This window comes from Balaenoptera physalus (assembly GCF_965194825.1).
Source record: "Balaenoptera physalus genome assembly, chromosome: 11".
Classification (NCBI taxonomy): Eukaryota; Metazoa; Chordata; class Mammalia; order Artiodactyla; family Balaenopteridae; genus Balaenoptera; species Balaenoptera physalus.
Genome location: NC_138896.1, coordinates 8,279,877 through 8,293,960, shown reverse-complemented (window position 1 = coordinate 8,293,960; position 14,084 = coordinate 8,279,877). Strand labels below are relative to the sequence as shown.

Sequence of the window (14,084 nt, the reverse complement as noted above, 5' to 3'; positions counted from 1 at the left end):
ATGCAGAGGTTCATCACTAAATGACTTTCTAAGTTTCTTAGCATTTTCTAAGTTTCTTATTCTGGTCCCTTGGCAAATATTTATTGAATGCCTCTATATGCCAGGCACCAAACTAGGCATTCATAGCACCACTGGAACAAAGAAGCTGTCCTCCTGACTCCTTCCCAGTTCTGGAAGCCTCTCCAAGAAGGTGCATGAGGGCAAAATGCAAAATGATGAGTAGTTATCCTGTTTGCTTGCAGTTCTGGGAGCACGGCACATCCGAAGTTCCAGGGCAAACATTAAAACAACAGTCTATGAGCAAAATAGCAGAATAGGAGTTTTCTACTGTTTTCCCCCAAAGGACACCGATTTTGAAAATCACCTACTGACAGAGTGGCCTTTGTGGAAGTCTGAGAGTCCAGTGGGGAAGATCTAGCACATTGTCTGAGGAAGAAAAAAATCCAAGATGGGATGCATCGAAGAGGGTAACAAGGACACTTTCGCTTGAGCCACATCACCACTTGCTCAAAGGCAGCACAGCTCAGGGCCAAGAGAGACCCTCTTAGCTCACGATCTCTCCACTGGGGAAGGTGAGAGGGTTTGAGGGAGCGCTCAGTTGCCCCAGCTGTGAGGGACCCTGCCAAACAAGACCGTTTCTTGCTTGCCCCATCCAGGATAATGAGGTACACTACGTGGCTCGGGGGTGGGAGAACAGAATCCAGGGTTCTCAGGGAGCATCAAAGGGATGCAGATCCTACTAACTGTTTCAGGGACTCCATTAGGAAAGCCTACTCATGAGCTGCTGGGGAGGCCTCACCTACAGATTCCCCCGCAACTGGACCATGGACAGCGCAACCAATCCACATGCCTCACCCATACACAGCCCCACCCTGTGGTTGGCTCACTTTGCACACACACCCCCAGGGGCAATGACTGAACGTTTGTAGACAGCCAGCCCTATTCAGCAGGATGGGGATTAAGCACACAAGCTCAAGCACCCACCACTGCCCTAGGGAAAGCAGCAGGAGGCTGTGAGCACCTGGCCTGGCCGTGCAGATTCCAGAGAAAGTGCGATCTGCAGAGGTCCCCCAGAGAGAGAAAAGTGTGGAGCAGGCATAGCCATAGGAAAGGTCTGAGAAGGCTTCAGAATCCCTCGTAGACAAAAAGGTATTTCTCTCCTGAAGCCAGTCAGCAAAGACTAAAGGAGGTGACTGCTTCTTCAAATATGAAGACAGCAACGCAAAACTTCAAGGAACGTGAGAACTCAAGGAAACGTGACACTTCCAAAAAACCGCAATAATGATATAGTCACGGACCGCCACAGAAAATGGAGCTCTGCAATTTGCCTAATAAAGACTGCAAAGTAATTGCTTTCAGGAAGCTCAGTTAGCTACAAGAACACACAAAGACAATTCAATAAAATCAGGCAAACAATAAGCAAACAAAATGAAAAGTTTAATAGAGAAATAGAAATAATAAAGAAAAGAACCAAACAGAAACTCTGGAGCGAAAGAATACAAAAGTGAAATGAAAAATGCAATAATAGAGAATATCAACAGCAGACCTGATCCAGAAGAAGAAGAATCTATGTCAAAGACAGATCATTTACCCAAATTATCCAGTCAGAGGAGAGAGAACAAAGGAAAAAGCCTATATGAACTATGTGATAGCACTAATATAAACAAACTATACCATTAATAGAAACAATTCACAGAAACAGAACAAACAATCCTAAAATTTGTATGGAACAACAAAAGACCTCGAATAGCCACAGCAATCTTGAGAAAGAAGAACAAAGCTGGAGGCATCATGTTTCCTGATGTCAAACTACATTACAAAGATGTAATAAAACAGTAGGGTACTGGCATAAAAAAGAGACCCATAAATCAATGGAACAGAATAGAGAGCCAAGAAATAAACCCAGGCATATACAATCAAATTAATTTACAACAAAGAAGCAAAGAGTATACAATGGAAAAAAAAAAAGTCTCTTCAATAGATGGTGTTAGGAAAACATGACAGGCACATGTAAAAGAATGAAACTGGACCACAATCTTACACCATACACAAAAGTTAACTCAAAATCGATTAAAGACTTCTATGTAAGACTTGAAATCATAAAATTCCTAGAAGAAAATACAGGTTGTAAGTTCCTTGACATCCATCTTGATGATCATTTTTTTGGATTTGACGCCAAAAGCAAAGGCAACAAAAATGAAAATAAACAAGTGGGACTACATCAAACTAAAAAGCTTCTGTACAGAAAAGAAAACCATCAACAAAATGAAAAATCAAACTACAAAAGGGAAGAAAATATTTGCAAATTGTACATCTGACAAGGGGTTAATATCCAAAATATATAAAGAACTCACATAATTCAATAGCCAAAAAAACAAATAATTGATTAAACTGAGAGTAGAGAATCTGAATAGACATTTTCCCAAAGACATACAGACAGCCAACAGGTACATGAAAAGATGCTCAACATCACCGATGATTGGAGCAAACCAAAACCACAATGAGATAAACTCACACCTATTAGAATTCCTATTATCAAAAAGACAAGAGATAACAAGTGTTGGTGAAAATGTGGAGAACAGAGAACCCTTGTGCACTGTTAGTTGGAATGTAAATTGGTGCAGCTACTATGGAAAACAGTATGGAGGTTCTTCCAAAAATTAAAAATGAAACTACCATATAATCTAGCAATTCCACTTCTTTGTATTTAACAGAAGAAAATGAAAACACTAACTTGAAAATATATATGTACCCACCATGTTCACTGCAGTATTATTTATAGTAGCCAAGACATGGAAGCAATATAAGTGTCCAATGATGGATGAATAAAGAAAATGTGGTATACATATACAACAGGATATTATTCAGTCATAAAAAAGAATAAAATCTTGCCATTTGTGTCAACAAGGATGGACCTTGAGGGCAAAATGCTAAGTGAAATAAGTCAGACAGAAAGACAAATATTTTATGACCTCACTTACATGTGGAATTGAAAAGGAAAACAAAAAACAAAACCAAACTCATAGGTACAGAGAACAGATTGGTGGTTGCCAGAGGTGGGTGAAGGGGTGCAAATGGGTGAAGGGGGTGAAAAGGTACAAAATTCCAATTACAAAATAAGTCCTAGGGATGTAATGTACAGACAGGATGGCGACTATAGTTAATACTTTATTGTGTATTTGAAAGTTTCTGAGAGAGTAGATCTTAAAAGCTATCATCACAAGAAAAAAAATGTAATTACCTGTGGGGATAGATGTTAACTCAACTTATTGTTGTGATCATTTTACAATATGTACAAAAATCAAATCATTATGTTATACACCTGAAATTAATATGCTACCTGAAATTACTACGCTACATGTCAATGATATCCCAATTAAAAAAAATGGAAACAATCTACACATTATTGGAGTCCCAGAAGGATAAAAGAGGGAAAAGGGGCAGAAAGCTATTTTAAAAAATAATGGCTGACGGGGGAGAATGGATGCATGTATACGTATGGCTGAGTTGCTTTGCTGTGCACCTGAAATTATCACAACATTGTTAATCAGCTATACTCCAATATAAAATTAAAAATTAAAAAAAAAAATAATAGGGACTTCCCTCGTGGCACAGTGGTTAAGAAACTGCCTGCCAAGGCAGGGGGACACGGGTTCGAGCCCTGGTCCGGGAAGATCCCACATGCCGCGGAGCAACTAAGCCTGTGCACCACAACTACTGAGCCTGCGCTCTAGAGCCCGTGAACCACAGCTACTGAGCCTTTGTGCCTAGGGCCCATGCTCTGCAACAAGAGAAGCCACTGCAATGAGAAGCCGGCGCACCTCAACGAAGAGTAGCCCCCGCTCACTGCAGCTAGAGAAAGCCCACGCACAGCAACAAAGACCCATCGCAGCCAAAAATTAATTAATTAATTAATTAATTAAAAAATAATAATAATGGCTGAAAACTTCCAAAATCTGGGGAGAAATTTGGACATCCAAGTTCATGAAGCTCTCAAACCCCCAAAAGATTCACCCACAAAGATCTTTTGCAAGACACATTATAACAAAACTGTGTAAAATCAAACACACAGAGAATTTTAAAAGGAGCAAAAGAAAAAGATTTCTCACATACAAGGGGACACCCGTAACACTATTAGCAGATTTCTCTGCAGAAACCTTACAGGCCAAAAAAGAGTGGGATAATGTATACATGTAAAGTGCTGAAAGAAAAAACTGCCAACCAACAATACTTTACCTGGCAAAGCTGTCCTTCATAAATGAAGGAAAGAGTAAAACTTTCCCAGAAAAATAAAAGCTTAGGGAGTCATCACCACTAGATTTGCCTTACAGATAGTGTGGAAAGCAGTTTGTCAAAAGAAATGAAAAAACGTTAATTAGTAACATGAAAATATATTAAAAAATATAAAACACACTGGTAAATTATATATTCAAATTTGGAATACTGTATTATTATAATACAGTGGTGTGTTAATGAACTCTAGAATAAAGGTCAAAGGGTGAAAATATTTAAAATAATTATAGCTATAATTTCTAATAGATATACAATACAAAAAGATAAATTATAACATCTAAAACATAAAATGTGGGTGGGGAGAGAAAAACGGTAGAGTTTTGTATGCAATAGAAGTTATCAGCTTAAACTATATCTTGAAAATGTTTTATGTAAGCCTCATGGTAACCACAAAGCAGAAATCTATAGTAGATACATAAAAAATAAAGAAAAGGGAATCAAGGCATACCACTATAGAAAATCATCAACCACAAAAGAAAACAGCAAGAGAGGAAGAAATTAAGAAACTACAAAACAGCCAGAAAACAATTAATACAAAGGCATTAGTAAGTCCTTACAAATCAATGATTACTTTAAATGTAAATGGAGAGTGGAAGCTAACACAACATTATAAAGCAACCATACTCCAATAAAAATTAATTTAAAAAAAAGAAAAGAAATGTAAATGGATTAAATTCTCCAATCAAATGGCACAGAGTGGCTAAATGGATAAAATATGACCCAACTATATGCTGCCTACTGGAGACTCAACTCAGCTATAAGGACGCACATAGGCTCAAAGTGAAAGAATGGAAAAAGATATTCCATGCAAGTGGAAATCAAAAGAAAGCAGGAATAGCTATGCTTATATCAGTCAAAACAGACTTTAAAGTCAAAATATTTAACAAGAGACAAAGAAGTTCATTACATAATGATAAAGGGGTCACTCCATCAAGAGAATGTAACAATTGTAAATATATATGCACCCAATATCACAGCACCTAAACATTTTAAGCAAATACTAACAGATCTAAAGGGAGAAAGCGACAACACTATAATAGTAGGGGACTGCCTTCCGTGGGGTGGGAGAGGAGGCATGCTGGTTGATGGGACCTGGGTCCCAGGCCATATGCTTCTTGACACAGACGTGCTTTTTCCTGAGTGACAACCTCTGCTCCTCCCCTTGACCTTCAGGCACACTTGGAGCTGGTAAGCAGATGACATTGCCCTCTCCAAGGCCTGGCAACTGTCACTCTGTATAGTGATTGTATCTGCCTCAATTTGAATAACAGCCCAGTCTGCCAAAATCAGACTACTTTTGCTTTATTCTGCAAAAAAAAAGTTTAGAATTCTCTCACCTCTGTCTTCCAAGTTTTGCAGTTTATGCTTGAAGCTAGTACTTTTCATCAATGAATCTTGGGTCACAGTCTTAAAAAAAAAAAGGCCACAAATACATGTATTCGTGTCAAAATAAGAAACACATGGTGCTACATTATCCCTTAAGAAGGAATAAGCTAGTACATTAAGCAAATATAATATTAATTCTGGAAAACCAGATGAATAACCAACAATTAAATAGTACAATACCTCAGATACATTTTCTTCAACATCTGAGGGCTCCAAGGAAGAGAGATCGCTCAGTGGGTGGGGACTTTGAAGTTCTGAGTATTAGAGAGAATGAATACTTTTAAGGGAATAAACACACTGAGAGGCAATTGAGGCAATAACATTTCACTATCAGTCTATAAATTAAATTTCAACATCCCCTGCCCCCCCCCCCCCCAGCAAAAGGGACACAGTTCTTAAAAAAAAAACCCAAACCAAAAACCACTTTGTATCTTGCAGGGCATGCATGGGTATTAGGGGTTACAGGTCTGTAGATAAAATGAATAGCCAGTTACCTACTAGGCCAGCACCTTTAGTAGCTGCCCATCTGGCCCCAAATACACAGCAAGGATTCTACCACCTCAACGTGGTCCTTCTCTTTCCTCTCTTAGATGCGTTCCCTTACTCCTCTTCCTCTCTCCTGCTATATTTCCCTCTCTCCCGCTATATTTCCCTCTCTCCCACTATATTTTTCTCTCTCTCCTGCTATATTTCCCTCTCTCCTATTTTCCTTTCCCTACTTCTTTTCTTCCAGTGGCAGCCAAACTAAGAGGTTGGCAGTTGTGTGCTTGCTGATGCCATTATGTGCCTGCCAATGTGCTATGCTCTGAAATGACAGAGGTGAAGAAAACAAAATCCCTACTCTTACCAATTTAAAAGATGTGAATTGTTTTAATAAAATACAGTGGGGGCTGAGATAAACCTTACAGGTCAAGGGGTGGCCCACTCTGGCCCCTCAGGCCAAATCCAGTCTGCCACCTGGTTTTATAAATAAAGTTTTATGGAAACACAGCCATGCCCATTGGTTTACATCTTGTCTGTGGCTCATTTGGAGCTACAAAGGCGGAGCTGAATAGATGCAACAGAAACTCTAGGGGCCAAAAAGCAAAAAGTAATTACTCTGGTCCTCTACAGAAAAAGTTTACCAACCCCTGCAATAAATCATCATTTAAGCTTCCTGCTATTTTTAAAGAGGAAGAATACCAGCAATTCTTATGCACAAGCTGATCTCAAACGTTAAAACAGAATTACAACAATGTCCTCTGTCTTTTGTTAATGAGGGCATAAAAGATCAATCATACTTTCACACTTTCTTCAACAGATATTAAAAGAAATACATTTTGCTTTTTCAAACTACCTTTCCCAAAATGTAATTTTTTCTATGTAGATTGACAGAAAATCACATACCTATCTTCTGGGCAGAATCTTCAGGAGTTAAAAAGGCAGAACTACTCTGAAATTCCATTCCAGAAATTTTTGGAGGTGTGACATTATTTTGCCCGGAGGTATCTTTCTGTAATGGTGTTAGAGTTTTAGCCTAAAATAGAGTATTTTTTATAAAGTGTTAACTTGTTTTGAGTGGTTGGGAATGTTATCAAAACATTCCAAGACACTTCCAACATCATTTTTAAATGATTAAGTATTGGATATGCTCCATTTGAAAAAAACAGTAAGACCATAAGATCGCAGGGTTGGAAGCACATTCGGTCAGGCATCAATTGACGGCTCTAAGTCAAAGTTCTCAAAGTGTGGTCCCAAACCACAGGCTCGGCAACACCTAGAACTTGACAGAAAAGCAAATTCTCAAGCCCCAATGACAATGTACTCAATCAGAAACTCTGCAGACAGGACCCAGCAATCTGCATTTCCGCAAGCCATCCTGGCCATTCTGGTCACTAAAGTCTGAGAATCACTGCTCTAATTCAGGAGCCAGCAAACTACCGCTCACTGTAAATAAAGTTCTTGTAAATATAAGTTTTACTGGAACACAACACATCCACTCATCTGAGTACTGTCCATGGCTGCCTTCACGCTACAGTGGCAGAGGTGAATGGCTGCCACAGAAACCATATGCCCGAAAAGACTAAAATATTTAGTACCTGGCCCTTCACAGAAGAGGTTTGCCAACCCCTGCTTCTAAGTTATTCTCTTAAACTCCAGCACAGAGAAGTGAGTTCTAGATACCAGTGTCTGCATAAAGTCAGCAATGCCCTCACTGAAAATCAGCATAGACTTCTTGTCAGTTGCACACCTTAAATTTATGGCTTCTCAAAACTTTCCTCTTTCTTCTTTGGTACCTATTTTTTTTTTAAAAGCTGTATATTGCTAAAAACTGTTCTTTTGGCCTATTTCTAACTGATAACTCCTTATCTCAGGCTGAACTATTCAACAAATATTTAGGTACTTGCTCTGGCTCACAGGTTGGAGCTTCAGCTCTGTCACCTCAGACCATGAGTGTCCCTTAGTCTCACAGAGGGCAGCACCCCGCGCCCCCAGGCTGATGGCAGAAGGCCGGTCGGGCAGGGAGGGCAGATGACGAGCTACTATTAGAGCACTAACAACATTCTATTTCTGTACAGGCAAGCGGGGTACTGCTGACGCCCTCAGAATGCCAGCAGCTGCCCTTAGAAAACTCTTAAACACTTCGCACTATATTCTGCAGTGTGTGTGTGTGTGTGTGTGTGTGTGTGTGTAGATACACATATATAAAATATATGTACATATATGTATTATATATGTACATATATTATATATGTATATAATATATGTATTACATGTGTGTAATATGTACATACATGTATTTTTATATACAAGTGTATAGTTTGTACATATAAAATATATGTGCACAATTATATATAATGCATATCATATATACATGATTATATATATTATGTTACATATTTTATATAAAATATCATATATACAGTATATATATACACACTATACTATATATACTATCTATCTAATTTCATTTGACAAAGAACAAAAGCCAACTGCTTAGAGAGGTAATTCAGCTAAAAGCATGATAAATTAAGCTCTGAATTGGCCCGGAGGACACTCGTGTCCATGTTCTTAACTACTTTGATATAAAACAAGGATAACTGAGAGGAATTAAGAAACTTTCAGGGCTTATTCAATATTTGAAATGGCTGAAGGCATTTCAACTGCTTGCAAAATAAAGACTTAAATGTTTAAATCATTAAAATCTTTGGGAGTAACATGTCAACAAACTGAGAACTAACGGAAGAATTAAACCAAGAAGTTTATTTTAAAATATAAATTCAAAAAAGCATACATTTGCAGGAAATCAGAAGAGCCCAGATTTCAAGCTTAGTTCATAATAAACATCTTGCAACAAATTTGCAACCAATGAAAAAAGATCCTAAATTTTTACCCAAGATTCATATAAAATGTTTAGAAGTCCTTGAAGTTTCTATTGAAAGTGGTTTACATACTAGTAAACCACTGGTTTATTATTCTCATATTTCAGAGAGGAGTTTTTTGAGAAATAAAGGTGGTTTAAAGAGATCAACTTGTTTCGAGCTTACACCATAAGGGCACACGGCAGCCCAGACAAAATTTACTTACTTGGCCTTTCTCAAGGTCACTGTCACCGCTGAGGGAGAAAAGTGGCAAGGCTAGAATGAAAGGGAATATGAGTACAATGGGTAAGTTTACTTATCAGAAATACCAAAATACACACTAGAAGCAATTCCCACTTCCCACAGCTTGCTGAAATGTCTAGCTCTTATGATCTAATTATTCAACTTTGTTCCTCACTACCCAGCATGAATTCTCTGCTCCAGATCCTGTTCCTGAATGCTGTTCTCACATCTTTCTCGTTTTACCTAATTAGAATGCTTCCCCTTCTCCACACCTCTTCAAATCCCATTCTTCTCCCAAGCATTAGCTGAGGTCCCACCCAGCTCTTCCTTGAAGCTTTCCCTGATGATTTCAGCTTACATCAGATTCCTCTTATCTGAACTCCTTACTCCATTTATCTACGTCTCAAATTGAACAATTATTGGTCAATTCCATATTCTTTCATACTGTTTTACATATGTACATTTTCCCTTTCCAGTCTACCAGGGAAGGAGGACCACATGATCATATATCTCTTTGGTACCCGCTGCGTCCATCACGTATTGAAAAATTAATACCTGATAATTTATTTGAAAAGTGACTGGAAAGAAAACACACACCAAACTTACTTCTTATGTTACTTCTGGTTTTTATCTTTTTTCTACTAGGATATGACTTTAGAGATTTCCTTTTTTGGTTACTGGTCCAAGACAGTTCACTGGCACTAGTATTTGAATCTTCATTACTCTCCGAGAAGAGGTGTTTCCTATAATTAACCTTTTACAAACACAGGTGATAAATGAGAACTATTAAAAGGATGTTAGTACCATTTATGTGCAATTAAACATATGACTATGAAGTTAGACAACAGAGAAGTAACTCCTTCTTCTAGAAGACTGGGCTTTCTTACATAATAAAAGGGCACAGAAGTAAGGAGAAGGGAGAAAAAGAGGATGATTATTTCATTAGTCAGTTCTCCACCAAGCTGCTGTAGTAAAAGATGACACAATCCTCTCTAATCAAATACTTGTTAGCTGTAGAGATGGTAGGTAACTTTCCAAAAGCTGATGCACCTGATTATTGGGCCAACACTAACTTCAAAACACTAACCCATAGGACTGAGAACCACCGCTAAAAGAAAGTCAGAAGGAGCCTTAACTTGTTTGTTTGAAGCCCATGATCTCTTATTTTAGAAAAAAAAATGTCATTTACTGTTCATACAGAGATTTTTTTTTTAACGTACTGACAATAGACTTAAAGCACTCTGCTTCCCAAAGCAAGAACAACAATGGAGAGATGGAAACGGGCGCACACAGGAACAAAACCACATCACTGACTCAGAGCCAAAAATTTCTTTTCAATTCATTAACACTTCTGATTCTATTCAGAGTAAATCTCAGCAGCTAGTAGGTCTTTAATATTTCTCTTCTTCTTCATAATCTTTTTTTTTTTTTTTTTAACAAAGCAAGAACAGACTTTTGGCTCAAGGCCTAATACAAGGAAAAGTACAATTCGATATAACTTTGTTATTCTCCATCATACTTATTTGGGGGCTTACCAACTATTTGTTACAACTAATGCTGACTTTCCATTTCAAAGTGAAATGCTTTATGCATATGGTTGATTCACTTTGGTGTACAACAGAAACTAACACAGTATTGTGAAGCAATTATACTCCAGTAAAGAGCTATTAAAAAAATAAAAGTGAGGAAAGAAAAAATAAGTAAATAAATAAAACAAGCTTAAGATAAATTTAACTGAGAAACAAAGAGCAGAGCAATGGTAAAGTTTGAAGATGGTATGCAAATAACTAAAACATGGGAAGGATTGCCCCAAAACAATGAAAGTGATTCCATTACCGACATCCTTGTTTCTTGCTTTCTGTCACCCTCAAAAGCAGAATCTTCCCTAAAAGCAAAATACATTGAATTAATGGAACTGTTTCACCAACATCTTCTCCTTTCCCAACTTCACAGCACTTCTTTTTCCCCTTCACACGTCCTTTGATTGTGAGCCCAACTCATGGGAAGTACCCCATTCTGAGACAAACTTTTTATCTTGCAATCCATTTCCATACATCTTCTGCCTGCCAGCAACTGGCTATTTAACACAAAACAAACCTTTGTTGAGCCCTTCTCTGTCAGGCATACAAAGAAGAGGCTGGCAGGGTAACATGAGCAAGTAAGCAGTGAGTTGACAATGCTACAGAGCAGTGTTTCCTGCCTGGCTCTGCCTTAGAATCAACTGGGTGCTAAAAAGGCAAGCTTTTCTTGATGATTAGTGATGGTGAGCATCTTTTCATATACTTATTGGCCATTTGTATATCTTCTTTGGAGAAATGTCTATTCAAGTCCTTTCCCCATTTTATTTAATCAGGTGGTTTTTGGTTTTTTTTGCTATTGAATTGTAGGAGTTCCTTATATATTATACTTTGGATATTTACCCCTTATCAGATACATAGTTTGCTATTATCAAAAAACCAAAAGACAAGTCTTTCTATCTGCTACCATATAGAAAGAAACTTGATTTTTTTACGTTAATCTTATATCCTTCAATTTTGTTAAAGGGGAGTTGTTTAATGGGAACCGAGTTTCAGAAAGATGAAGATGAAAAAGCTCAGGAGACGGATGATGGTGATGGCTGTACAACAACGTGAAGGTACTTAAGGCCACTGAATGGTACACTTGAAAATGGTTAAGATGGTAAATTTTACATTATGCCTATTTTATCACAATTTTTTAAAAGTTAGTCTTACACTGGTAGTTTGTGTGTGTATAGTCTTGATTGGGATACAGTCTTGATTGGGATATAGTCTTGATTGGGATAATCAAATAGCTAGTTAAAAATCCCACTAGGGGATTATAGATAGACAGGGAACTTCAGGGAGCTTTGGGAGACCACTGTAAGTTAATGATCACTCAAGAAAGCAATCGGAAAATCATGAAACAAAGCAGGCTTGCTTAACAACGAAACTAACAACAAAAATATACATCAAGTCAATGATGTCTGTGTCCTGCTGGTTGAGGTCAGTAAGTTAATGATCCCTAGGACATGGTCCTCTGCACATACTAAAAACAAAAATATAAGGGAAAGGTGACATTCCAAAGTAGAAGACCCTCATTATACTGAAACCTGAGATGACTTACCATATTTTAGCATACATTGTCATCCTTCTGCTGATTTGAATAGGGCCATGACCGTCCTGGTTTGACCACTAGGGACAAGAAAACTTCCCTGCCCGACATGGAGGAGGAGGTGATGAGGGAAGCTTGATGTCTACTCAAGAATAAGGAAGAAAGTGGGTTTCTCCCCCCTCCCCACTTTTCCTTTGTTTATAAAAATGTAACCCATTAAGTGCTAGGGGCAGAGCCCTCTTGCTTGTACCTCTTGTACCCCTCACAAGCCTCCTATACTAATAAACTCTTTCTTTACCTGTCACTCTACCTCTTGCTGAATTCTTTCTGTGCTGAGACAGAAGAACCTATGCTCTACTGAGTCCCGAAATGCGTTCTGCGGTTTCAGTCTGAATTTAAAAGCAGTTGCAGGTGTTGTTTTATTCCAACATGAAAGAGCTAAAAAGCTCTGAGCAGTACCCAAGATTTCTTTGCAATAATGGCATCTGAACGTCCCTTTTAATTGAAGTACTCATTTGCAGAACAAAAAAACAGAGACCGGGAGATGAACAGATTACTCCAGTCAGGAATCTTTAACTCAGAGTCTGTGGTGTTACTGTTAGATGCTCTAGGGGAATTATGTACCCTCCGTAAGTCCAAGACCTACCCTTCTGCTCTATGTGGAAATATTCCGTAGGACCAAGCACGCAGCCCCTTCCCAAAGCCGAATCTGGACTTCTAGGAGCAACAGCAACAATGTTCCATGCCTCTCAGAACAAGAAAAAGGATTCTCAGATTCCAGTGGGCTGAAGAATTCTCTCACTGCTGAACGGAGGATCAGACAGGCACAGAGAGTGGCAGCAGGTTGCTGGGAAGGCACAGCCCTGGCACGGTTGCCTTACAGCAGCACACTTCCAAACCATGCTGGAAGCCCCTGCCAGCGCCCCACTCCTTCTGGGGCAGATGTGAGAGGAAGAGGTGAAGTCGGAAGAAACCTGGATTGCTCCAAGGATCTTAAAGAATGAGACACTGGATGCCTGGACAAAAAAGTGTGATGGGAAGGAAGTGTAGGGGTAGGGCAGGTTTCTACCCTCTTCTAGTTGAAAGAGATCCTTGAACAATGAATGGCTAGCCATAGCGATGGTATAAAAACACTACTTTTTATTTCCTGGCTCATGGCCTGACAGAAATGTAGGCTCTATTCCTGGCTTAGAACTCCCATTTTTTAAGGTCAAGAAAGAACAATTTCACAGTGTGACAGAGTACTTTAAACTAACATCATAAAAGGAGAAATAGCACTGTTCATATATAAATTGTAAACCCTTAAAGCCCAAAACCAATATAGGCTGACACAGAAAAACAATAGGAAAGATATCTAGTAACTCAAAGAAGAAGAATGGTATTGGGGAGGTGGAGCCACAATAACATATAAAAATTAATGAAGTAAATAAAGGAAATTATAACACACTGGGGACCCTTTGGGGGATTGTGTGGTTCTGGCAGAGGAATGAAGAAATAGCCCACATCAGTATTGGATCTGTTCATTCATTCATCAGTCCATCCATCAGTGAAATTGTATTACTGAACCTACTGACAAGAATGTCTAGCAACTAGAACCCTCAAAGATTGGGACTTCCCTGGCAGTCCAGTGGTTAAGACTCTGCACTTCCAATGCAGGGGGGTGTGGGTTCGATCCCTCGTTGGGGAACTAAGATCCCACATGCTGCATGG

The 14,084-nt window shown here is 38.7% G+C and overlaps 1 protein-coding gene across 5 annotated transcripts in view; it reads right to left on the bottom strand.

The window, feature by feature from the left end:
- Nucleotides 1-14,084, bottom strand: part of SYCP2L (synaptonemal complex protein 2 like) — a 73,519-nt gene that overhangs the window by 20,700 nt on the left and 38,735 nt on the right. For 4 of the 5 annotated variants that reach the window (XM_082413286.1, XM_082413283.1, XM_082413284.1 and 1 more), the window contains exons 20-25: nt 11,100-11,148; nt 9,870-10,017; nt 9,247-9,296; nt 7,066-7,195; nt 5,860-5,933; nt 5,631-5,700 (exon numbers count right to left, since the gene is read on the bottom strand). In XM_082413286.1, the coding sequence (XP_082269412.1) occupies nt 5,631-5,700; nt 5,860-5,933; nt 7,066-7,195; nt 9,247-9,296; nt 9,870-10,017; nt 11,100-11,148 (521 nt within the window). The remainder of the gene's footprint in view (nt 1-5,630; nt 5,701-5,859; nt 5,934-7,065; nt 7,196-9,246; nt 9,297-9,869; nt 10,018-11,099; nt 11,149-14,084) is intronic. The other variant, XM_082413285.1, reaches the window with a different exon arrangement.